This window comes from Mustela erminea, chromosome 1, assembly GCF_009829155.1.
Source record: "Mustela erminea isolate mMusErm1 chromosome 1, mMusErm1.Pri, whole genome shotgun sequence".
Taxonomy (NCBI): Eukaryota; Metazoa; Chordata; class Mammalia; order Carnivora; family Mustelidae; genus Mustela; species Mustela erminea.
In genome coordinates, this window is record NC_045614.1 from 89,432,788 (window position 1) to 89,460,555 (window position 27,768).

General features: G+C 38.7%; 1 protein-coding gene across 1 annotated transcript in view; it reads right to left on the reverse strand.

Moving 5' to 3' along the window:
- Positions 1-26,202, reverse strand: part of MRPL3 (mitochondrial ribosomal protein L3) — a 41,509-nt gene extending 15,307 nt beyond the window's left edge. Inside the window, exons 1-6 of the mRNA XM_032333083.1 lie at positions 25,940-26,202; positions 24,728-24,912; positions 23,380-23,471; positions 21,150-21,248; positions 11,965-12,064; positions 9,795-9,855 (exon numbers count right to left, since the gene is read on the reverse strand). Coding sequence (XP_032188974.1) covers positions 9,795-9,855; positions 11,965-12,064; positions 21,150-21,248; positions 23,380-23,471; positions 24,728-24,912; positions 25,940-26,031 — 629 coding nt within the window. The 5' untranslated portion in view covers positions 26,032-26,202. The remainder of the gene's footprint in view (positions 1-9,794; positions 9,856-11,964; positions 12,065-21,149; positions 21,249-23,379; positions 23,472-24,727; positions 24,913-25,939) is intronic.
- Positions 26,203-27,768: the final 1,566 nt, after the last annotated feature.

Genomic DNA, 27,768 nt, shown 5'->3' on the forward strand with positions numbered 1-27,768 from the left:
CCAAAGGTGAAGAGTGCTCTCAATTTGATTCATTCTGAGTCGTTGGAGAACTTCCCCCCAAATTCTCATCATTGAGGCTTTCCCTCAACATGGGCTTCTTTTCTCTCTCTCTTTGGTATCCCTCTTTCTCCACTTTGGGAAGCAAACTGTGCCCCCTTAATTCCCAAATCCAAAGAGTTTTATTAAAATATTGTTTTATTATAGAAAATTTTAAAACATACTGAAAAGCAGAGAGACTAGTACAGTGAATCCAGGGTCAAACATTATTAACTCAAGGCCTATTCTGTTTCATCTATTCCCCTCCTCTGCAACTCCAATGGACTATTTTTTTTTTAAAGATTTTATTTATTTATTTGACAGAGAGAGATCACAGTAGGCAGAGAGGCAGGGAGAGAGAGAGAGAAGGAAGCAGGCTCCCCGCAGAGCAGAGAGCCCCATGTGGGGCTCGTTCCCAGGACCCTGAGACCATGACCTGAGCCAAAGGCAGAAACTTAACCCACTGAGCCACCCAGGCGCCCCGCAATGGATTATTTTTAAACAAATCCCAGATACAGCGTTTCATTAAAAAATATTTTAACGATCCTTTCTATTTATTTTTTTTAAAGATTATTTATTTATTTATTTGACAGAGATCACAAGTAGGCAGAAAAGCAGGCAGAGACAGAGAGAGAGGGGGAAACAGGCTCCCTGCTGAGCAGAGAGCCGGACTCGGGGCTCAATCCCGGGACCCTGGGATCATGACCTGAGCCAAAGGCAGAGGCTTTAACCCACTGAGCCACCCAGGCGCCCCAAGGATCCTTTTTAAAAACAAAACCACAATACCATGATCATAATCTAAAAATATTAGTAATTTTTTAATATCAAATACCTAGTCAGTATTCAAATTTCTATGGCCTTTTTTTGAAGAGAAAGAGTAGTCCTCTATTCTCCCTGTTTACCACCCTCCCCCAATACTCTCAATCATCATTTCCTCCCTATTTTCCTGCTTCCCTAATGCTCCTTGAGACATTCCTTTCCCTTTGCTGTGACATGAAAAGATGGTTATAGAAACCTGTTGCTGACTCTCTTTTCAATAGGGTTTACATCAGGGGTTGACCTACAGTGGCCACTTGTTTTGTAAATAAAAAGTTTTACTAGAACACAGCTTTTTACTTTTATTACTTATTGCCTACAGCTGCTATGGAGCTATAATGGCAAAGCTGAGTAGTTTTAACAGAGAACATAATGCTTGTAACTCTAATATTTAATATCTGGCTCTTTGAAAAAAGTCGGCTGATTCTTGAGTCTATTACTAACAAGCCGGAGTTCCACAAATCTTGCCCCCTGGCAAGAATTCTGCTACTATCCCATTTGGCAGGTGTACTGATCAGATCCAACCAGAAGTACCCCAGCCATTCAATTTTAATGTTTCAGACACAGAAAGTTAACATCTCTCTCTTCAAGCTATCCTCCTTCACAGTCACTAGAGTGACATTCCCAAGACAACAGTCTTTTCACATAAGCTGTCCCCTGCTTTAAAAAGCAAAACAGCAACAAAAAATAAAAGCAAACTAAACCATAACCTTAAGTGGTTCACAGTAACTTCTTGAGCTTGGGGCATATAAGGCCTTTTATAACTGGGTCCAGTCAACCCATAACGAATCCTCACGGTAGCAGATTACTCTGTGAATTCCTAAGTACATCACTCTCTTTCCTGTCTTGCTCATTCTGTTCCCTCAGATTCACACACCCATCTCACTGCACTGTCCTTCTACTTTTAACCATGAAAAGAGAACCAAACGTGTTTGTTACCAAGTGTCGCATGGGCTACAAAATACTTGATTTTCTTTATTAAAAGGAATCAAAACCCATGCTGTACGTAGAGGTTTTTATATCAGAACCATTTCTAAATTAAGCTTTCATGTTCTCTCTTTAGCTAATTTAAAGCTATAAAAAGTTTAACTCACTTGTACATAATCCCTCAGAGAACCGGTAACTGAGTAGTACTAAATGGAAGAGAAGACTCTTGACTTCTCTAAGGATGGCCCAAGATCAGGTCATATCTTTATGGAGGTGAGGGTGGAAGATGAAGAAATCGTTGGTTTAAAACCAGCTTCTCTATGGTTAAACATTACATACGAATACAGGGACATGGAGATTCATATCAGGTTCTGGTCAAAATCATGACTGAGATGCCTCTTTATGAAGTTGAATGACCGAGAACTGATTAGAGTAAGATGGTATCTATCCTTGTGAAAAAGTAATGTGGAATATAAAGGCATAAAGTACAAATCAATAATCAAAAGAATTTCTTGTTGGATATAATTTAACATTACTTTGCTATGTTTTAGATTCAAACACCCAAAAGCTTTCAATTAAAAAAATTTTTTTAGTAAACAAAAAAGGACAATTTTTACTAAAATAAATTACATGCATATAAAAGACCCTATGAGCTAATTCACTATCTCCATCAGAATTAGCTTTTAATTTATAATAAACTACTAAGGCACAAACATTTTAATCTTTAATTACAGCTTCTCATTTCAACAAACTCATGGAGATAGAGATTATCTACCTACTTTTATCTCCACACCTTCCAAGGATAAAGTATTTCTGAAGACCCCTGTAAACTCTGGGAGTCAATTTCTACCAATTCGGTGTGTCTAAACCTATTTAATCAGTGATGTACGGCTCCTGAGCCCACAAGTAAGGCATGGGAAATTTTTCAGTTGCTTTGTGCTCTATCACATTTCGTTAAAAGCCGGCATGAAATAGCTATATAGCTGTTGCTTTCTAGGATGAGTTTGTGACAGCATGACCTGAAATGTACAATGCATTGTTTCTGTCTGAAAACCATAAACCTCCCATCAATATCTGGGAACATTTTTATCAACAAGTGAATGCTAAGAGCGCATTGCTTATAGCCTCCCAACTTCAAATCTAACTTATTTAACAGTACAAAGAGCCAAATGTGCAGTGATTCCTCTGAGTCCTCTTAAGAAAGGAAGCATTTCCTGGCTGTCCTAAATAAACCCGGAAAACCATACTTGATGTCCTAAGTTTAATGTGAATTTCTCAAAAAAGAAATCTCAAATAACTAAATAATTTCATAACGGAAGGACGTAACAATCTTGTGCAGGTCGTTAGCCATACCACTTTCTTCAAGGACCAGAAGACCATATTGCTGTGTGTTGAATCTACTATTATGTCTTACTTCTTCTTCATGAATATAGGTAAGTTATACCACTTGGAAAACTGAGGGATTATTTTTCATAAATAATTTTTTGGAACAAAAGGAATCGTAGAAACCACATGCTCCCATGCATGTCCCACAGTAAAGACAATGAAATCTACACTCAGACATGTTAACCACTTACCCAAGGACAGATCCCTGGTAAATGGAAGCATCTGGCCATGCTTTCAACCCAGGTCATATTGCCTCTTCGGAAACAGAATAGAGCAACAATAGGAAAAACATCCAGCACATCGGAATGGCATGAAGCTATTTCAAAGGCATTCTTGTTACTCAGTAAATTCTAGATGTAGCAGGTAGTGTGCAATCTTAAAATTACCTAGAGTGCTTGTAAAGCTACAACTTTGCTATACAAGTCAGTCTTAAGAACACAATTGCTAGACATATTAGAAAATCCCACAATATAATTCCTAATGACTTCATGTTTTTTCTTCATTTTAAAAGATATTTCCTATTGCAAAAAGATTTTTCCTTTTAAAATCTGAAACAAATTAATAAGCAATAGTATCAACAACAGTGATACTAGCTAATACTCCTGAGCATTTATACATGCCAGGCGCTGACCTAATAACTTTCTGTGCATCATCTCACTCAGTCCTTGGCTATGAGGTAGATGCTATAATTGTTCTTACGTTAAAAATGAGACAACAAAGAGTTGATAAAGCTACTAGGTCACACAGCTACTGAGAAGCAAAACCCATGCTTTCAGCCATTCCCTGCCTCAAATTAGGCCTTAACTTTGCTGATTTTTAGGGAAAAAAAAAGTTATTTCCTAGAGTTAAAAGGCTATTATAAATGATTACTATACAAATCTTTAAAACAAAAAACAACAAAATATAACCCTAAAACACCACCCTTCAAACTCTCCTTTATCTTGAAACAGACATTCACTTTTGACTGATTTGAAAAGGATTTTTTCAAATGATTTCCTTCTACAGTTTAGTCACTCATTTTAAAAACTGTTTCATTACTATGCTTAAAAAATGTACTGCTTTCAATAACAGTAAATAAAGTAACTTATTAAAAAAGACATAAAATTGGAATGTATAGGGCCAAAGAGCAACTGTATCCTCAACGCAGCACATGCCTTGTTTTCCCCTCCTAGAGTTTGAGCAAACATCTGCTGCAAACAGAAGGACAGTCGGCTAGTGGGGAAAGTTTCTGACAGAGTGAAGGACTGGGCACAGAGCTCAAAGAGTTTTTGCTCTTTAAAAATCCACCTGGTGTTTTAATCACTTTAAGACTTTGATGGGGGGCACCTGGGTGGCTCACTGGGTTAAAGCCTTTGCCTTTGGCTCAGGTCATGATCCCAGGGTCCTGGGATCGAGCCCCGCATCGGGCTCTCTGCACTGCGGGGAGCCTGCTTCCTCTTCTCTCTCTCTCTCTGCCTGCCTCTCTGCCTGCTTGTGATCTCTGTCTGTCAAATAAATAAATAAAATCTTAAAAAAAAAAAAAGTTGATGGGCAACCATATTTCTGTACATAATGTGGTATTTTAACGAAAGAACCCAAATTAACCAAATCTCAGTAAATGTGCAAAGGTGCTCTACCAGTCATCTGATCTCCCTCGCTCCTTTCATTTCTACTACCAGGGATAACATTATCAAGGTAAGCACCTATTTTTCTATTTTGAGGCCAAAGGGCAGTAAGAATTGAAAGAGCACTGACAACTTTAATGTAGTAAGATTACGTCTGAAAATATAGGGGTTGTTCTTTCTTTTTTTTTTTTTTTTAAAGATTTTATTTATTTGACAGAGAGACAGAGAGATGACAAGTAGGCAGAGCAGCAGGCAAAGAGAGAGGGGGAAACAGGCTCCCCGCTGAACAGAGAGCCCGACTTGGGGCTCAATCCCAGGACCCTGGGATCATGACCTGAGCCAAAGGCAGAGGCTTATCCCACTGAGCCACCCAGGTGCCCTATATGGGTTGTTCTAATTGGCCCAGACTTAGAGACAAGACTGTTAGATTATACTTTATCCAGAAAGGAAAGAATCTTTTGAAAATAGTTGAATGAACTTCTTCTGACTTCAATGTGGGCTTCAGAATTTAAATAAATAAGGGAATAAAAAAATAAATTCCAGACTTCCAGAGAAAAAAAACCTTCAGGCATGCCACTGTCCCAACTCAAAGCTTAATAAAACACCTGGCAGGAAAGTGCACCACACATGCCCCCTGTTACGGAGATATCACCACCATCAGTGTCCTTCAAGTCCTTTCAGACAAGGACCTAACTGTTTCCCCCTAATAAAGCAGAGTGCATTTTTACTGTTTTTTGTTTACTCTTTCTTTCATTCTTTCCTGACTTCTTTCCTTTTTTAAGAAAATCTACAAAAAGCACCATTAAGATCCACCACAAAACAATGGGCTATGTTGAGGACAGAATCAACAGTCACACCCCATCTCACACACTATTTACATATTATCCATAGCTATTTCTTCCTCAAAACGAAGAGTGAAAGAAAGGGAGAATGTTAGACCCTGAACCATTATCTATTAGAAGTTACGCTGGAATGTAATTGCCATTACAGAACAAGAACAGAAACTTTTAAAAAGTGCTAGGGCAGCGTGTGAGGGGACACATCATGATACACACTAGTCTTAAAATCGTATTTAGAATGAATTACACAAAACTGATATTTCGAAGATAGGGCTTTATTAGCTGTTAACAGCATAATGCAACTAAAAAGTTATTCTGCTAGAATGGTTTTATATATTAGATGTAAACATTTTCCCCATTAATCTAAATTGAGTTTAGATTCTCAAACCCTCTGCACAAAAAACTATTTCCAAAATAAAAGTAAAAATTAGGGGCGCCTGGGTGGCTCAGTGTTGGTTAAGCCTCTGCCTTCTGCTCAGGTCATGATCTCAGGGTCCTGGGAACGAGCCCTGCATTGGGCTCTCTGCTCTGTGGGGAGCCTGCTTCCCCCGTCCCCTCTGCCTGCCTCTCTGTCTGCTTGTGATCTCTCTCTGTCAAACAAATAAATAAATTCTTTAAAAATAAAATAAAATAAGATAAATGTAAAAATTAAAATGAACTCTGGTAAATATGTATTTACCTCACATTCCAAAGAAACACTGGTAAATACTTATTTGTATAATGAATTACAGCCAATGTGGAACAGGTAAGTACACTGTATCTTTCAATGCAAGCAGATTTCCCAATACAATTAATAACATAGAAACATTTAAAAATTTTAGGGAAGACCTCAAGAAGCTGCTACTGTTGGTCACTGGTGACTCTAAAAAAATGCAGATAATTTCACCCTCAAAGAAGATATTCTATAAAGAGTTTATTTTCTTAAATTATACAGTATTTTTAAATTTTCTTAGTTATCTCAAAAATATGTTTAGTTAAGCAATTAAAATTGAAGGTATAAGGTTAAAAAAAAAAACACCAAACTTGAAATACCCAAAATATAAGTGTAGATTTAACAAATATAATTATTACAGTATGAGGAAAAATGAAGATTTTCAATTAGAGATTTGAGATTTTTCTTTTCTAATGGAAAGATCATGATGAAGCCAACTGATTACTAAAGAGACCAATTTTCAGTTTTATGCTAACTAAAATTTGAGTACTAAATAGGCCTACTTCTACTGACACTGTTATTTGAAACTGAGCTGATTAAATTTACTTGATTTAAAACAGATGTTTCAATATAATAATTTGAGTACAGGTTTAGGGAAAGGAAGGGATTAGGATTCTAAGCTGGGTAAAGGAGTAGGCAAGGAAAGGCGGCTCCACTGGTGAGCCCTTGACCAGGCCAGGGTTTCTCAAAGTGTGGTCCGTGGACTAGCAGCATCTGTATCACCTAGACACTTGTTAGCAATGCAAATTATCAGGTACTGCCCCTGATCTACTGGGGGAAAAAAAAGATCTCTGTGTGTGTGCACATGTGTGTGCATGTGTGGCTGTGTGTGTGTGGGGGGGGGGGGAGCGTTAAGAAAGCTATTCAAGTGTGACAACCACTGCTCCTGCCTGTAAATCCATGTCCCTCATCATCTGACCTATCCATGTCACTGCACAACTTTTTCTAGCAGGATTAATAATCAAGAAGGTGGGACTCAGACATTTGAAAACATTTGAAACAGGGGCTGGAAATGGAGGACAAAGTAGTAAATCATTGGCTGTAAGTGAGCCACAGTAAGGGACGGAGAGTGAGTACTTGGAATCTATTCCCAAAAGATGATGGTTCCATTTACAGTCAATAAGGAAAAGAACATTCTCACTGGCTGTGAAGAAGTTTAACTCTCTAAAATGGGAAGCATCAGGAAAAGGAGACAATTTAAAAAGAAAAAAAGAAAAGCAAGCAGGTGCATGTGTATGCTCCCCACAACCTGTCAGTGGCAAAGAGAAGAGGTAGCAGCAACTAGGACTAGGCCTGGATGGAACTGAAGAGCCAATGCTGCCCTGGGAAGGAATTCAAAACAGATCCTCATGAGGAGAACAAAGACTCCTACATATTTACAAACATGGACATCTTGAGGCCGTAACACCATGTTACCTATAAGAGTCACTGGAAACATTCATCTTTTAAAAAATCAAAGTCATCTGACCTCAGGCAATAACACATATAGGCACACCCACCACAGTTAAGTGCAGCCATGTGTGGTCAGCTCTCTCCCCTGACTTCACACAGTGGAAGTCAAACAGAACACTGTATTGCAGCCCACACAACAGTGAGATCTTCTCAAATGAAGGTCCTCCCTTCTCCAGAATTGAATGGCAACTTCTTTAAATTCCAGAAGTTATTCTTCCAGCTCTTATCAGCTACCTAGTCCCGAGGCTGGCACCAGGCTTTACAGACTTGGTTTCTAGGTACATGATCTTAAAACAAAACTAAAAAACTTTCCTTCCCACTTTAAACTCTCAAGAAGAATGCTGAAGCTTTAAAAATAACTTTTAAGAAGCCAGAAACCCAATAGTAGTATCTGAAATGGAACATCTACTGAACACAGGCATCTGAAAAGCTTGGCTCTAATTCAAGCTGGTCACAAATCCCACCACAAAGCATGGGCTAATGAAGGTCTCTCACTTTGCAGGAATTCTCGGAATAGCTCATATAATCTGTAAAGTATGTAATGGAAGTCACACATGATTAATTCTGTAAATTAATGGAATTACTGAGGTACTTTACTATATGTAATGATCAATCCAGAAATTAAAAAGTAAGATCATCTGATTCACAACACTACACATCTCCCCAGCTTACCAAACCAAAGCTTTCCAGCTCTAATATTCTGAGTTCTTGCCAGGGGAAGGCAGAACAAGGAAAGTGACCAAGTGATTTTAGAGGCCCCGATCAGTAGGAATGAGTCTGCAACAATCAGGAAGCAGAAAAAAAAAGGGGCGGGGGTGAAGTCCATAATCTCTCTCAAAGGAAGACACACTGTACTGTCAATCTGACTCCATTTCTAAACAGCTAATCAAAGGTAAGGGCTGCTTGCAATAGCTCATATTGGAAAGTAGGCAATAATGGTGTGGAAATAAAGTACAGCTAACTGACTTCATTAAGGAAATGAATGCTGGCTCTGGTTTTCTTGGATAAAAGCTCTTTGGCTCAGTTACTGTGATTGTAAGACTATCGCAGAGCACATGTGGGCCACTGTCAGAATTACACAGGCCACAGACCCTGTCGAATGACAAAAAAGGAGGAAATCAAGGCACACAAGAGAAGTAAAATTATCATCTGTGTTGACAGAACAAGAAACAGGAATAGCCGATAGCTGATATTTGGAGTTTAGTTCAGCCTAGTCATGCAGATTCTACTAACATATACTGAGCAACTGCTACATAAACAAATGTAAGGGCTTGGTTATTTCATTCTATAGTGAAGTAACCCTAACCAAATTTTGAAAAACTGCTTCTTCTCCCGGTCTGAATATGACTCAAAATCATCACTTCTATTTGTGTGACAACTGTGTTGATTTCTCCCAAATTAAACCCTGTTTCAGGAGAAAAAATATTTTGTTTTTATGAAGTCTCACTGTCTCACTTGTCTAGTACTGAGACATAACACCATGCTATCAGAGGCTTAAGGTGTAACACTACTTCCTCCTGCTTCTCATAGGCTCTTGACACAGTTAATAAAATGTTTTATAGTTACCCTAGGGGGACCTTAAAAACAACTATCACAAACAGTATAAAATGTTTCTAATTTAACTGTTTCCTAGAGTTGGAAAGAACCAACATTTATAGATCACACAATCTCAAAAGAACCCCACAGCACTGTTCATTTTTATTTCACCATCAAAGTGTACATAGCCTTTGGTCTTAAAAATAGAAGTGGGCCCAACACACAAAGAACCTGAGTAATGTGACTTTTTTGTAGTCCCATTTCAAGAAGCATGCATCTCAGTTTCAAACCTGTAACTTGATGTTCACATACAACTAATTCAGTGCAATTTAAAATCTAGTAGAGTCAGTAACATTACAGAATTACAAACGAGAATAATGGTTACTTAATCTTTAGTCACAGACTTGAAGGACTATACTTTCACTTACACTTATGTTTTAATATATAAAGAAAACAAAAGGAAAAGAACCTGTTATGTGGACCTACGTTTTGGCTGTGACATCCACATACTGTCCTGGGCGAAAATGAGCAGCATAAAGAGGGGTGCCTTTATGAAAAGAAAACAATCAATATGAAATTTGTCAGCCTGGGAACAACTTCACTAAACATAAACTACATCTAGGAAGACTAAAAGATTTCAAAAAAAGTAGAAGATTCTCTTCACAATTACAATTATTAGAAACATCAACAATAAAATAATAAAACTATTCATCAATCATGCCTTAATTGTCTATATATGAGGTAGAGAACAATATGTCCCAGGACGAGGCACATGATGCAAGAGTCAGGCTAACAGACCACAGATGGCTGACGGGTTTGTGCCTGCACAGAGGCCAATGTGGTACTGGCTGAAATAGGCAATTCACATGACAAACACAATGTTCTTATGGTAAATAAACGAGTCTGATGATTCTTTGTTATTTTGGTGAATAATAATATACTGACATTTAAGATACCTTTCCTTCCTTTTTTGTATAACGAAATAAAAATAAGAGTAACTCAAAAAATGCTGTGGCTGGATCAGATCTTTTTTAACCATTAGAGATAAGTTACCCAAAAATAGGAACTGTTTGAACCCAGGTCCACCGTACATTAGGCAGTAATTACCATATGGGTGATATCCATATAAAGCCCCTAAATATCAGATTTTTGGCAGATTGGTCACTGTACCAATAAAATATAGTTATTTCAGCACATGCCCAGACAGTTTCGAATTCTGAAAAATTGTCATCATTGATACCCCAAGTTTTATATATTAACATTTCTAAAACTAGTTGTATGTAAACAGAGTTTTAGTTAAAATGCACCAGAAAAAATGTTATTTAGAGGAATTTTTTAAGTGAAAGCCCTTCACAACATTGTTTGTATCAATTTGGAATTAACACTATGAGAATTATTTGACAATTAATCTGCAAATATTTCTAGGGCACTTGCCATATGTACTGTTAGAATTATAAAAGGTAAGACATGGCTCCTAACCTCAAGAATTTATTATCTAGGTTAAAAATCAACATTAGCATCATCAAGTAAGAGACTTTTATTAAAAAAAAAAAGCCACAGTCAATGTAGTAGAGAATGCAACTGAATGGTAATTATGGCTTGTTTTACAACAGGGAATAAGGTACTATGGGATTTCAGAAGGTAGTATCCTTTAATGTAGGACCTAACCTAGATTTGTACAGGCAAAGAAAAACCCTGAATTACGAAAAAATAGGGGAGATTAAAACTGACTGAATTTCTAGGAGGCTGAATGACTTTTAACTGCTGATACCTGACCACTTTTGATCCACAAAAACAATTCCACATGGTTTGAGCTACAACAAAAGTTAACAGGGACTTAATTGTTACACTTGTTACCTTAATTCCATTCACTTTAGCTTCAAACAACAAAACCTGCACTTCAAAAAATACTTTTAATTCTAGTTTATATCAAGGCTGATCCTCCGTCACTCCTTAATAAGGTTTATTGTAATTATAATTTACTTTGTGAAATTCAGTTGAGATATTAAAATACCGAATCTTATAAAACCCTTCTACTATCTGTTAGAACTCAAGTTGAAGAGATCAGGAAACTTTTCTTAAGTTCAAAGATGTCAAAATGCTGTTAACTACATAAACTGATAAAACCATGCTGCCAATCGTACTTTTTGACATTTCAGGGAGTCGGTAAAATACTTCAGAATTTTTAAGATAGAACCTTTACATCAAGGTGCTATGGTTAGTCACTTTGCTGTTCCATGAAAATTCTACCTCAGTGAGAATCTAGCTAATCTTCACCTACTAAAATGACAGCCTACACAGAGTGAACTTCACATTTTAAAGGCTAGTATATTTTGAAAAATAAAAAAGTTAAAAAAAAATGAAAGTTGGTGTATTTATCTGGAGTGGCTTTTCCAAATGTGAAACTCTCTGTACACTAAAAACAAAAGCGCTCCTCCCTCTTTAATGCAAACAAAGAGTTCTCTACAGTTCTTTCTAGTCAAAAAAGGAAAAAGACTTGTTTGTTCCCTAGTGATTAAATCAGATACCACTTTGTATTTAAAAATAAACATTTAGGACTTTGTATTGTGGATTCAACTTTACTGAAAGGCCTAACATTAAATAAATCACATACTTGGGTATTTTTGCCTCCCTCCCTTCCCCAGCCTCAGATTACCTGGCTTAATCACAGCATTATCTGTTACATGAAAGATTTTAACTTTCTGTTTTGGCGGCAATCCAAGTTCTTGGTAAAATTCCAATACAGATGTGGATTTCTAGAGGAAAAGCAGCACATATAAGTAACCCATGATACTGAAGGTGGAGTTCTGTGCAAAGAGATATAAACCAAGGCCTTAACAACCCAGAGAACAAATCATTAAGAGCATTCTGTTCCCCTAAGGAACAAAACCCACCACATTCTATTTAAGGGAGGTGAGATTTTGATCTATAACCCAATACATCCAGGATCCAACCAGACGCATGGCGTAGCTCATATATATTATTACATGGTGAAAGACCTTTATCTGTAGGAAAAGAAACAGCATTGTGCTCATATTTGAATTCTGACTGGAGGCTCTAAGTATCAAGAACCCCAATCTGGGGAAATTCCACTCTGTCTACTCTGCACCTGCTCCAAGCAGCTGGAAGAAAATATACTAGTCACATTCAAATGTATGACCACAAACTTCAAAGTGAGTCCCAAATGTGGTCTGGCCAACCTACCTTTCCCTACTTAAATTCCTCTCACACTCTCCAAAGCCCCTTCCTTTTCACAACCCCTTTTAAAACCTCCAGTATGTCTCCCTCCTTCTCCCCTCTTTGAGCTAACCACGTTGCTTGAGATTTCACTAAAAACAAACAAACAAACAAAAAAAAAAACCCAGAAAAACTGGAGCATTTCCCCAAGGTCTTATCACCCAATCAAACAGCCCACATAAGCACTTCCCCTCCCATCCTCACACCCCATGCTAGACTGCACGAGATGCGCAGTTTTAGCAAATGCCAATGTTAAGGCCCTTCTGTTTGGAGACTGTCGTTTCACTGATCTAAGGTGTCATCCAGGTGTCAGTGCTTTTTAAGCACGCCCTATGATTCTGATGTGAAACTGGGGCTGGAAATCACTATGAAAAGTGAACTGTCCATGCTCTTATTAGAAGTCAGATCCCTCCCTCTGTACTCATCCGACCCCTCTCTTACCTGTTCAACCACTTTATCTTGAAATTGTTCCCACTGCCTTCTGAATCACCAATTTCCCCCTTTCTACTGGAACTATCCTATCCAAAGATGTCACAGTAACTCACATTCAAACAACACTTAACCTTGACTACAGTTTCCTTTCCATTCCCCCTTTTTTCAAGGCTCCTTGAAAAAACTTCTGCTCAATCTACTTTCTATCTTCCCATTCTCTCAAACCTACTTTAATCAGGTGCCTGCAGCCCCTGAATACTCAATGCAAAGTGCTTATCAAGGTCACCAACCATCTCTATGTGGTCAAATACACTGGTCAATACTTATCTCACTGGCTCTGCCAGCAAAGCTTGGCACAGGTGACCACTCATCCTTGAGACTTGCACGCTCTCAGTTCTGTCATATACTAACAATACCACATTTCTAACTTCAATCGCAAATTCTACTCTGAACTACAAATTCATTCGTACAACCACTAACTCAGTATTTCACTTTGGTATCATACAGCAACTCAAGTTTGATATGTCTAAAATTGAACTCAACTCCCCCCCCCCACACCCCCCTAGCCCCCGGAAACCTGCTTTCCTCTGGTTTTCCAAACTTCAATAAATAGCAACTCCATAACTCAGCTGCTTGGACCCAAAATCTTGTGGATACCTTTGAATCTTTTCTTTGTCATATCCCATGTCTCACACACCAGCAGTTCCTACAGATTCTATTAAAAATAAAGCCCACATCAATTACTTCTCACCTGCCCTCAAACCACTGTCTTTTGCCTGGATTATATTAATAGCCTCCTAATTGGTTCCCAAATTTCCACACTGCTGACACCACTGTCTATTCTCCAGTCACGCATGATCCTTTTGAAACTCAAGCTAAATCATGTCTCCACAATGGTGACCATCTCATGCAGAATCCATCCTAAATCCTTAACATGGTCTACAAGGTTCTGTCCAATCTGACCTCATCTATTACTCTCCTCCTGGCTCACCCTGCTTCAGGTACAATGCATTCCTCACATTTCAAGAAGACATTAGACAATAACCTTGGATCCTATGCACATACTACTCCCCCTGCCTGGAATGCTTTTCAGATTTTTGCAGGACTTGTTCCCACGCTTTATTCGGGTCTCTATCTAAACATTAACTTACCTTTCCCGATTATTCTACCTAAAATAGCACCACTTTGTCACTTGCAAACCCCTCAGCCTTAGTCTACAAAGCACTTCTCTTTGTCATGATACACATTTTTTATTGTGTATCTTCTAAGCCATGGCCTCCCTTTATCATCCCCAATCTCACCAAAATCTAAGCTTCTTGAGAAAAGAAACTTTAGTTGTTGCTACATCTCCAGCTCCTGGTAGGTCCTGCCACCTGTTTTTCCCTCCACCATGCCCTTTTTTCTGTACTGTAAACACACTTGAATAAAAAATATCTTTGAATAGAAAACTTTATGAATATCTCATTTCCTTAAAATAATGTCCCGGGGCTTTTTCCTTTTCTTAGTTCTTAAGACTCTTGATACAGATTGCTAAAAAACTTGACAAAAAAGTTGTTCCACTTTCTATTTCCTGATGTGAAGAGTGCCTTTTTCCTGGGACTATAACTAACACAGGTGTATCTACCTTCCTGATGCTCTTTCCCCCTCAACTTCCCCTCTCATCACAAGAGAAACACCTGCAGGTCAAGGAACCACAGTACTCTATGTATGCTTACTTGTGCCTGCCTAAGCCAGTCTCTTGGAGGTAATTCTTCCCCAACCCTGTACCTCCAAAGCTCATTAAAAATTTGTTAAATATATGTCTAGTCTCAGCTCCAGTAATATTTCCTGTCCCGATTCCTGCGTGGGCAGCCCTGCCAGAGCAGACTACTCCTTGGTCTATGCGATCTTTAGACCTTGCCTATATCTCAAATATTGTCCACATTACCTTACACTTATCAACTTACATGAATATTTGCCTGCCTGCTGGAGCACCTGGATGGCGAGCTGTTTTATTCACCTATGTTTGTAACTTTAGAGCTAAGCACAGTTACAAGTCATATACTGCAGAAGTGAGCTAAATGAATGGTGAAGACACAAAAGATGGAGGACAGACATCCATCTGTGTGTGAAGTTCTGATTTGCCTCACCAAGTCACACGTTTCCACTCTCGCTGCTGCATCAGTTCTTGGCACACAACATCACTGTGTTTACAATGTTATCTTCAAGTCTGGTTATTAAAAATTATAGGCCTTAAATAAAGATCATGACTTATTCTGAACATGAACAGATCTTTAAGAAACAAAACTACGAAACCAAACCAAGAGTAATTTGTAGTCAAAAAGAACAACAACAACAACAAAAAGCAAGAACAGCAGCAACTAAAAGACCCGAAACAACTCAAGACGATGCCAATGATGTACTGAAAACCGAGCATCACTGTCCCCAATCCAATGGAGTATGTGCACAGCCAGTCTTAATTACAGAATATATGAATATGCAGAAATCTTCAGTTATTTGATGATTTCAGTTTAAAATGAAAAGCTGTTGGTGCCACTTTGTAACCTACTGAGAAGGCTGCATTTGGTAGACATGAAATTGGGTGGCACTGGCCTGTAATGTTAATTTGTGGATCAACCCACAAGCCCTAGGAAGTCCCTGGGGACCTCTAGTGGAAACATACAACAGACCCTGAGAAGCCCTGCTCTGGATGCCCACGAAAGGTTGCTTTGTACCTTACAGTGTTCCCTCAAGAAGCTATCCTTTCCACCTTTCCTCCAAGAGTGATGACATAAGTTCATCCCAGTCATTCCCTATACGTTTGCCTACCACATGCTGAAATCTAACACAGATATTTAACACCACCCTTATTAAGGCCCCTACTTTTCTTTTATTTTTTAAAGATTTTATTTGTCAGAGGAGAGAGAGAGAGAGCACAAGAAGAGTGAGGGACAGAGGGAGAAGCAGACCCTACTGAGCAAGGAGGCCAACACAGGACTTGATCCCAGGACCCTGGGATCGCGACCTGAGGTGAAGGCAGATGCTTAACTGACTAAGCCATCCAGGAGTCTCTAGGCCCCTACTTTTTAACTCCAATCATGCACACTTCCTCCATATCAAAGCAAACACATAAATTCTCATTTAAAAATGAGATTACATTTGCAACTGCAAATTGCAATTATTTTCCTGATGTATCAGATTTAAATTCATTATATTGTAGAACAGAGTTTAAATTTATTCTTGACATTCACATATTCTATCTGATGATTTTAAAAACATATTCTTTTATTAATATCAGTTTCTAAGTATGTGAGGAAGCTTCTAAGAAAAAAAATTCTACTTTTTCAGAAACACAAAATGGTAAGATAAACATCTAAGTAATTACAGACTGAGACATAAAAGGTAATACATACTTCGTGATTATATCCCAATTTCATTAAAATTAAATAATATTTTCTTTTAAAAATCAAAATATCATAAAACTAATTAGGTATCAGTTGTGAGAAAATCCAGAAGCTCAAGTTGAGTTGAAAGCAGCAGCAGTGTAACAGAAGTTTTTTTTTTTTAACTTCCAAATAAATGATTTCAGAAGGCAATTTAAAAGACTGACAGCAGTGTCACACTTGGATAATCCCATCTACGAGGCTGCATTTTTTTCTCCCTCTTTCGAGTTCTCTGCAATTATCCTTCTCACAATGAAAATGCTTCTCTGCTCCTAAGATGAATTGATTTAATCAACTTTTAAGGCTACTTAACTTCCTATGTTTTTATTTATAATAAGTTACGAAAATAGCAAAAGCAAAACAGTCTAATTTCTTGGAGGCCTAAGTTCTTTATAGAGTAAAAGAAAACAAAACAGATCTACCCCTATTATAAATAAAATTGATGCAGTCAATTCATTTTAGAATACTTAACTATTTGATATTTTATATTCATAGGTCTATGTTTTTAAAACCTTCTATAACCAATTTACTTGCAGTTTCTCTAAAGGTTACACTATACAAGAGAAAGCTTGTATATTTTTAGTTTTGAAAATCTTTTTCCTTTCTGAACCAAAATTCTTATGAAGAATTCTAAAACTTCATTTTCACATCTTATTTGAAGAAAGGTCATTCAAAGACCAAACTTTTTCTTAATATTGTTAATACATGTCCTCTGGACCTAGAAAATTTATTATCTTCTTTTTTCCTTTTTTTATTTAAGATTTATTTATTTTAGAAAGAGAAAGAAAGCACGCATGAGCAGGGGAGAGGGACAGGGAGAATCTTAAGCAGACTCCGCATGGAGAGCAGAGCTTGACGGGGGGCTTGGTCCCACAACCCTGAGATCATGACCTAAGCTGGGAACCAAGAGTCAGTTGCTTAACCAACTGTGCCATCCAGATGCCCCTAGAAAATGTTTACCTTGGAAAACAAGAAAGACCCTTGTAGCACTTTCCATACAAGAGAACTAAATTAAAAAATCTGTGTAAGGTAAGTGGCTGGAAATCCACCACAACATAATCAACAAATCACCTAGCTGTGTGGTATATTCACTAAAGAGAATAAAGCTTAATATATGTAGACCACAGTCTCAGGTATGAAAGTACTATCATTTCTGCAATTTTTTTTTAAAGATTTATTTGACAGAGAGAGAGAGAGAGACGATGAGCACACAAGAGGGAGAAGCAGGCTCACCACTATGCAAGGAGCCAGAATCTCAGAACTCTGGGATCAGGGGCGCCTGGGTGGCTCAGATGCTAAGTGTCTGCCTTTGGCTCAGGTCATGATTCCAGGGTCCCAGGACTGAGCCATGCGTCAGGCTCCCTGCTTGGCAGGAAGCCTGCTTCTCCCTTTCCCACTCTGCAAGCTTGTGTTCCCTCTCTCGCTGTCTCTCTCTCTGTCAAATAAATAAAATCTTAAAAAAAAGAAAAAACAACAACCCAGGGATCATGACCTGAGCCAAAAGCAGACGCTTAAACAACTGAGCCACCCAGGCTCCCCATTTCTAAAATATTTTAATTATTAGTATTAATAAAATCTGTAGGACATCTTCCTCACTAAGTAATAAAATAGAATAAATTGAGTTGCCAAATACGTTTGGTGGGGGGGGGGGGCTTTTGTTTTCTCTTGAGAATTAAGACATTAGAGAACCAATGTAGACTTTTAGAACTAAAAGGATTTAGAAACCTTCAAGGCCAATTCCCTGTTTTCTTGTGTAAGAAAATACATATTCAAAATAAGTGGAGTGAAGGGAGCTAATTGGAGGAGTCAGAATTAGAACTCAGCTCTCCTGACCCCACATCCACTTGTTTTTCCACTACCTCATAGTTCTGGAAATAATAATTACAGATCTGTTGGAGCAGAATGGATTATCCCAACATCTTGTTTGACTCACAAATATCAAGGCAATAAAGTCATGAATTTACAAAATTGGCAATGAAAATAGATAGTGGTGCTAAAACATTAACAAAAACACAGAAGTACAATTAATGAGAAAACAGGCATCTATCAAAGCAAAGAATTATTTACATGAAGATTAGCATGTATTTACATATTTAAAAAATTCAAACATCTGAAAAAACCTGACATTTTTTAAAAAGTTTTCATAAATATTTCACTGTGCTTTTCATTACTGTGAAACTACTTAAACTCCAAAATTATTAGCCAATAAACTGTCAAGAATTAATTGCAGACTAAAATATATATAAACTATACAATACCCTAATACGCAAAAGTAGTTAACTTCTCTAACACTTAGGAGACAGGCCTCAATGGCCTCCAGTTCTATCAAACTATAGGACTCCAACAATTTTAATTACCTTAAACTCACCGATCAGTATATCCCACTATTTATAGGACAACTCTTCCTGAATTTTCTATAAACACTTCACACACTTCTCTCCTCTTCCAAAACTTCCCTTTCCCTGTCACTATTCCAGGTTACAGAATCCACACTGAACTAGGTACGCAGGAATTGCTCTAAGCCGGTGTCCCCTTACCACATACTCAGCCAGTCTTGTACAATTCTTGCCCTCTCCAAGCCCAATTCAACTACTTTGGGTCAAAAGCCTTTTAGCAACTCTCCCCAGTGCTTAAAACAACTTCCTAAATGTTCTCCCTATATCCAGATTCTTCTAATTTAATTAACTAAGACTATGATTTGACAATATCACTGCCCCAGTTGAAGAATTCAGAAAGCTCCTGGGAGTCTACACGATGAAGTCTAAACTCTTCAGCACTCTACCCTGACAGGTCCATCTTTGACCTTTACCATCTTCCCCCACAGGCCCGCACACTCACACACTTAAGAGTTCATATACCACACTTCTCTTTCCAAGCACACATACTCTCTTCCATGTGTCTCTGCAGAAGCTAACTGAAACTAGTAACTCCAAGCTGCAGTATTTGCCCATCTGCAAAATGGGGTTAAAAATACTATACCTAAGAGGTTTGTTGCCAGGATGAAATGAGATTTTTGAAATGTGTCTGATATGTTAAAACAGGTATTCCTGCTGACATGCTTTTTCTTTTCTGGTTTCCACTCTGTGAAACCTTCTGGGATTTTCCCAAGCAGAACTGGTCGTCCCCCTATTCCATGCTTCCTGCATGTGTAATCCTATACAGGGATGGCGGATTTATTTGCTCATCTTTCCCATTAGCCTATGAGCACCCAGAGGGTGAATGTTAAGATACAATTAAGAAAGTAAGATCTGAAGTCTGACTGTCACCCTATCTTTTACCAATGGGTGGCCCTGAAGGAGTTCCTTAACCTCTTTAGCCTCAGATGCTAAGGAAATTAAATAACAGGCTTAATGGTTATGTATCCACATGTAATATGTGCTCAACAAAGTTAACTATGACAACCAAATAGGAGTTTGGTTGTCCAATACTTGCTAGTTTTCCTATTTACCATACATGTTCATTTCATAAACAATTTACAGTGGAAAAAATGTTTATCTTAGGTATAAGCATAATGTTTTAGTAAACTTGAGGATGTTTCATTACCTACTAGTGAAAACCATCACCATTTCTAGAAATTCTCTGCTTTTAGTCATTCAACAGAGGATACTAACTGCACAGACTTCTCAAATATAAGTTATATATTTAGCATTCTAATAGTATTCTACTTGGGGGAAAAATGCTTTATTTCTAAAAACCTGATGTAGGTTTTAATATAGCTCTATCCCAAGTATTGAAAGTTCCTTCTAAGGAGGGTCTAAACTGAGTGCTTCCTGTGCTCTAGGGACTTAAAAATTTTTTTCAGATCTTAGGATTGTCACATCACCATTTCTACCCACATAGGAAATGTTATCGGTTCTCTTCACATTGCAGAGAATCATGCCTAGGGAGTATACATGATGGGATGGTTCTGGAGGCTGACAGACTCAAAACAATGCTGTCTGTATGTGATGCCAGTGCTGTTAAAGTTCTTGTTAACATGATGAATATAATTTATTCGTTCTTATGGATGCAATAAGAAAGGACTGTATTTTGCATCTTCTTAGGAAATACAGTGTTTGCGAAAGTATTTGAATTGGTATAAATTTGTGGGGTTTTCAGTTTATGTGAAATCTTAACAGACTCTACCTTTTAGTTTTACATGTGTGTTTTAAGAAAATTACAAATTTTGATGATGAAAGATACTTAGAGAAATATACACAGCAGTGAAAATAAAAACAACTTCTTGATTATATGATATATTGTACTGTATTCTCACATTGATGGTGACAATGTCAGATTAAAAAATGCACAAAAAAAAGTTCCTTCTAGTATACACAAATTAGTCCCCACATGTTGCTGGTGTCAGGTATTCAGACAACTTAGAAAAAAATGAGAAATTAAACATAAATGACAAAACAGCTACTATCTATTGAGTATCTGTGACATGCTAAGAACATATGAGTAATCTCATTAATCCTGTTAACAAACCTCATAAGTAACTAGTATTTTTATCTCCATTGAATAGATGGGCATATACTTCAGCTCAGAGGGTAAAGTTACTTATTTCAAATACTGAGGAGAGACACTGGAACAAACTCAAATTCTCTCAGAATCCTGGGCTCAATGGCTTCACTAGCCTGCCTTCCCTCAAACCCACAATTTACTACATGGATAAACACAAATTTGACTATGGAATCGCCTCAAAACTTAAAGAATTCAGATCTGAAATTAATGAAATGTACTCTTCTAAAGAATGAAAACATATCCTTACATGGAAACGTGATACAGTTTTTCCTCCTACAGTTAGGGCCGCCCGTTTTCCATTATGGTTTTCCTTTGGTGTGTATTTTAGAACGTGACAGTCTTGTACCTAAGGAAACAAATATAAAAAACAAAACAAAACTAAGTATGTGCTAAGATACATTTTAGCATATCATACCAGCCACACTAAAAGCCATAGAACAATTAGGGATTCCCTAACATTAATTTATCCATCATTCCTCTAACACCAACCACAATCTTAAAATACAGAAATAACTTTAGAAAAAAAAAAATCAAGTACAGAGCACACAGACAACACATACAGAAGAGTGCCTAAAACATAACATAAACATTCTACACAACAGAATGAGTATTTATGAAGAAAATACGATTTACCGCCACCCATGTCGAGTAGTAGAATCTACAAAGCCTCTGTGTGTCTCTTCCTAGTAATCTCCCACCCCACCTTTTTTTTTTAAACCCCTAGAGCAGTGGTTCTCAAAAGTGTGGTCCTCAAACAAGCATCATCAACATCACCTAGGAACCTGGTGAAAATGCTGGTCCTCATGCCCCAGCACAGACCAACTGAATCAGAATATCCTTCTTTTATAACCCTTTTAGGTGATTAAGGCTCACTAAAGTTTGAGAAGCACTGCCCTGGAAATAAATACTATTCTTGATACATGGTAATCATTTACTTATTTTTCCTTACAGTTGCTACCTTTGAAAGCATGTAGTTTATTGTTGCCTGCCTTAGACTTTGTAAAAACAGAATCAGGTTGTACTTTTCTGTCTTACTTCTTTCACTTGTTTATATTACTAAGTTTCATCCACAATGCTGTGTGTTAACTCTCTTCTGTTCATTTTCATTGCTATCCTGCATTCTGTTACATGAATACCATGACTTATTCTTCCATTCTGCTACTGGACATTTGGGTTATTTCCAGTTTTGGAGTACTAAGAACAACACTGCTGTGAACATCGTTGTAAAGTAATAAAGTTCAAGTTTTCTACTAACACTCAGGATTGGAACTGCTATACTACAAGATTCACCTGTCTCAACTTTAACCACATAATTATGCAGTTTTCTGAAGTGGTTGTACCAATGTACAATACCACCAGTCTTTCCTGAAAGCTCCCTAAGTTCCCTAGAGTTTTAGGAACTTATAATCTTCTCTTTGATCAGTCAGAGTCAATAAAACCATCCTAAGACTTGTAGGCCTCTGGGCCTCTGTGCATGAGCTCTCATTTTAATCACCAACATCTGTCTAATCACTTGTCTAAGACGAGACCCCAAAGATGAACTCAGGTGTCCAAACTGATTTGGGGAATGATGGCCTCCTAACACTATCAGTAATTTCTCTAATAATAATCATAAAGACAACAGCAGCCAATGTATACTGGACATTTAACACTGTTTTAAGTGCTTGATATTTATTTCCTTGTGCAACCCTCACAAAAACCTTTGAGGTTTAGGTATAGGTAATAACTATTTCTTTTACCAAATACAATTATATCTTTTGCAGAGGAGGCAGAATGTTCCAAGGAACCTAGCCAGAAAGTGGCAGAAACAAGATCTAAAGTCAGATATTCGGGCACCTGAGTAACTCAGTGGATTAAGCCTCTGCCTTTGGCTCAGGTCATGACCTCAGGGTCCTGGGATCAAGCCCCACATCAGTCTCTCTGCTCGGCAGGGAGCCTGCCTCTCTGCCTACTTGTGATCTCTCTCTGTCAAATAAATAAATAAAGTTTAAAAAAGTAAAAAAATAAAAAAAATAAAGTCAGATTCTGGTCTCAGGGACCACATTATTAACCATTAGAGTTTGTTTTATCTCAGAGAACAAAACACTGCCTCTCCAGACAAGAATGTTACATTCTAAGTTAGCAAAGAGATCAAAATTTTAATTTCCAGTTAAAAGAATGAAAACAAGATGGGACTGAGACTTTCCAATTATGAATTCAACCGGCACACCTGTGAGAAGCTAGGTTACGAACATTTTTTTTTTATTATTCATGCTCGTAGTTAACCTTATGACAGCATCAAGAAAACCACCACTCAAGCAAGAGTGAAACATTCACTGAAACAGAAGTAAAGTTCTTTAATTGTATTTATGCCTGACATTAGCCCATTCTTCATCACACAGTCACATGTTTCAGGATACAAATACTGTTCTTTCAGGTTTGCACAAATAGATTTTGGCACACATACAGATCTGTTACATCCTCTCTTTCTTTCTCACCTGAAGTAATGTAACCACATGCTTTTGACCATCTTTGGTCCATAAAGGCATCATACCCAGCTTCAGTGCAATAAGGCCTACTCTAGAGGAACCTGGTAATTAAAAGCAAATCAGTGTTATTACAAACTTTTTCAACATTGACTAACATGAAGTAAATATTATCTCCTACACTGTGATGTCAATACGAGCATCAGTTAAGAAACATGCTAACATATTCAAAGAGTAAAACACTACTGTTCTTAGAAATGTAAGAGATTTCAACCATGGCTGGGTAGCAAACTGTTACTTAATAAATCTCTGTATAATGAATAAATATATGAGAACTGTGCTAAATAAGGAAAATAGGTAAACTGAGAGTCTGATTTTAAAAACAATGGTATTCATAGAGGACATGATAAATCCATCATTACGCTTTGCTTTTCTAGTATCAATTCATATCTAACCCCATTAACTAGAAAACATCTATTCAAATTCTAAGAACTTAGCTGGTGTTAAAGGATGACACAAGGGGTCAAGTTGCTAAAATAGGTCAGCCTCCACCATGCCACTTAGATTTCTTGCCTAAGTTAGTAAAGTTGCTCCGCTAAGAATTTTTTTAAGATTTTATTTATTTGTGTGTGTGTGTGTGAGAGAGAGAGCATGCATGCACAAGCAGGGGGATGGCAGGCAGGTCCCTGCAGAGCAAGGAGCTTGTTACAGCACTAGTTTCCAGGACCCAGGGATCATGACCTGAGCTGAAGGCAGATGCTCAACCAACTGAGCCACCCAGGCGTCCCTAGAACTTCTGATCACTACATAATTCAACTGTCACAATAAACCCCAACCAAAGACCACACTCTCAACAGGACAGGTCTTATTCTTGGTATGGCTACAGATGGGGTTAGGACTCTACTATGCAAAAGAAGCTGATTCTAGGGTTTTGCTTGGCAAACCTAGAGTGCTAGAACACTCCAACTGAAAACATCTGCATGACCCAGTGTAGTCTAGATCCTACTCCTCCAGATTTTCTTCCCTATTTATTTTATACACACACACACTCACACACACACACACACACACACACATATATTTATCTGAAGGAAATAAGAAAACATATGCAGAACTATTTTCCTTTCAGCTACAAAACAGCTTCTTCAGGAAGTCTTGATTACCATCAGACATTTTACTAATAGTAGACCAGCATGCTAGAAATAACCTTGCAAACCAAACCACAATGAAACAGACACACTTAAGACATGAAAAGTAAATTCAAGAGATGATAAATTCATCCAGCAGTCACCATGATTTTGAATGCTCCAGCCACACAGTTAACTAGGAAATGAGAAACCATCAAAAATAAAATAACTACCTGGTTCCCAGGGATGTAGGGGCCATGGTTCATCTTTCAAAGGGCACAGTTTACTTGCTAACTGGGCTTTATTTTCATCAGATACCAACTGCTTAACAAACGGGACATTTTCTTCAGAGAGATGCTCATCCCACCAAGTACCACTCTTGCCATGGAGACCTCTAGCCAAAAGCCAGATGTCCGTTCTGTAAAAATAAAAATTAGAAAAGAAATCAAAATATAAAAAGTTCCCCCATTTAATGTGGGGAAAGGAAGCCATATGAGTTGTAAAGGTAGTCTGGGCCTTAGGAAAGGATTTGGAATCTGTGCAAGTTTTTTTTTCCCCCTGACATTCATTATGATAGTAATGGGGCTTACACTTTAACTATTAATGATTACCCTAGTGTAAAAGGTCTTCATCTCCTCTGGTATAAACCAATTTCTAACAGAGCTGTCCTACCTAGACATTGGAGAAGCCACTGACCCATCTGTATGTGTACTTTAATAGTTCACATCCAATGAAGGTGGCAGACTGTGGGACGCTGATCTCTGATAAGCTCACCTCTTTCCAGCAAGGGCAGGCCTAGGCTCAGAAGATCCATTAAAGGCATGATCTCTGAGCACGTGAACACACCAAGGAAGGCCTTGTATGGGGAAGGAGGTGTGTAATTCTTGCACGGAGGCTCAGAAAAGAAGTAAGGCTTTCTGTCACCGATCTACCTTTCCTTGTCAGGTGCTAGACTCGAACTCCAGGTTAGAGTCCCAGTTTTACACTAATTAGTTGAGTGACCTTGGGTAAGTTACTTCCCCAAGCTTCCGTTTTATCTGCAAACTGCAATCCTGAGAGTACGGAATAATGACAGTGTCTGTGAAACGAGTAACAATAGCAATTCTATCTCGGGAGGCTACAAGCTAAGGCGCCTAATATACCGAACAAAGCATTCAGTACACAGAAAACGCCCAGTAATTGGTAGATAATATTATTGCTGTTGGTAATAGTCTCCACTAGTCGCTGGCTCATAAACATTAAAAACAAACAAAAACAAATGCCCCCTTTCACTCCTTTAATGCACACTTCCTTGGAGTAACGCTCCTCACTCCTCTGTGCCTGCGGTCTGGTAGAGTCCCTCCCTCCCCCACCCAGGGCAGACCCCTCCGCACCCGGCCACGGCACTGCTCCAGGTCTGTGCTTTGCAGGGACTAAACCCCACACACCGTCTCTAGCCCACCCACCTGTTTGCCGAGGCCCGGGCAGCACCCAGGCCGCCCGCGCTGCAGCCCAGCACCTGGCCGCTGGCCTGAGCCAGCAGCCTCCAACCAGGCATGGAGTGGCCGGGGAGGGCTTGCCCCGTTCCTCTTCCCGGCTCCCCGCGGCTCTGCTTTCAAGGAGTTCCACGCTGCAGCCGCGAGCCCGGCCACAAGCCTCCCGGGAACGTCCCGCCGGGCGCCTGCCGTTGCCCTCCGTGATCGGAAAAGAGTTGCGAACCCACTTCCGGTCCGTGTCCCAATGCCTTCCGGGCACCAGAGCCGTCCCTGGAACTAGAGTTCCGCCTTTGGATAGTCCAACTTGGGATCCCGGTTAGGGTAGGACGGGCAGGGAGTGACTCTCCGCGGGTTGGAAAAAAGGGATGTTTGGAGTTAAAACTTGGCAAGAATGAGGCGAACTAGAGACAGGCTCCTTGAGAAAGCGAAATCACGTCTAAGTAATGTGCATTGTGGAGCAGCTCATTGTACTAAGCAAACTTTGATATTGTTATACTGGTTTATGTTGAAAACAACCCCAAAAGGAAATTGTTATTTTTATATTATAAACGAGGGAACAGAGACTCGGAATTTTGGTGCTGGCCCAAAGTAATACATCTGGCAGGTGGTCAGAGCTGGTACTGAAACCGGACGGGCATCTATTAACTATAGAATATGGCCAAGGTGATGATGTGTGGCTTGCAGGGCTGGATCATAGAGAGCATTGCTACTTCTGTCTTGGTCTCTTGGATTCCTCCTTATGAGGAAAGACAGTGGTCATGTCCTGCAGGCATTTGAACAGCCGTGTAGAGAGACTCCTTACCAGCCAGAAGTGAGCCACCTAGAAGTGGATTCTCCGGTCCCAGGCAACCCTTTAGACCGCATCTCATGGAAGACGATCCTGAATTGCCCAACCGAGGAGTTCGCAGGTTCCTGACCAGAAGAAATTGCCAAAGAGACTAAGTGATGATTCTTATTTTGACTAAGTTTTAGAGTGAGTTGCAATGCAGCAGTAAGGAGCTAATATACATTCTTTACAAGTAAACCCTTTTCCTGTGTTCCAGACCCAGACTAATCAGCATGTGTGTGCCTTGGACCATCATTCTACTTCTCCAAAGATCCATTTCCTTATTTGTTAAATGGGTGTTTACAGAAATTTGGAAATAAGAATTTAAGAATTTAGCTATTTCAACAGTCTTTTTTTATTAGTGATCTGGCTAGCCTGACTTAAAATCTCCAGGCACTGGTAAATTCTTGGTTACTATTTGGAATTCGGTAGGCTGGAAATCTTTGCTTTGTTTGCTCTTCCATTCAACCTGTTGCTATTGTGGTTACCTTGGACACTTCCAAATAATATTTTGGGCATTGGAGGAAAAATTACATCTTCTAATTCTAGACCGGCTACCTGGCATCCCAGTTACATAAACAATTATCATATGATCTCTCTGATATGAGGAATCTGAGAGGCAGAGCAGAGGGTCATGGGGTGAAGGGAGGGAAAAATGAAACAAGGTGGGACCAGGGAGGGAGACAAACCATAAGAGACTCTTAATCTCAAGAAACAAACTGAGGCTTGCTGCAGGGGAGGGGTGGGAGGGATGGGGTGGCTGGATGATGGACACTGGGGAGGGTATGTGCTATGGTGAATGCTGTGAACTGTGTAAGACTGATGATTCACAGACCTGTACCTCTGAAACAGATAATACATTATGTGTTAATTAAAAAAAAAAAAGAAAAACTCTTCATTGAATAAGCATACCCTGAGGTGTGCTACATGGAAAATGCTGGAAGAAAAAAGACTTTCCTATCACTGCCAATAG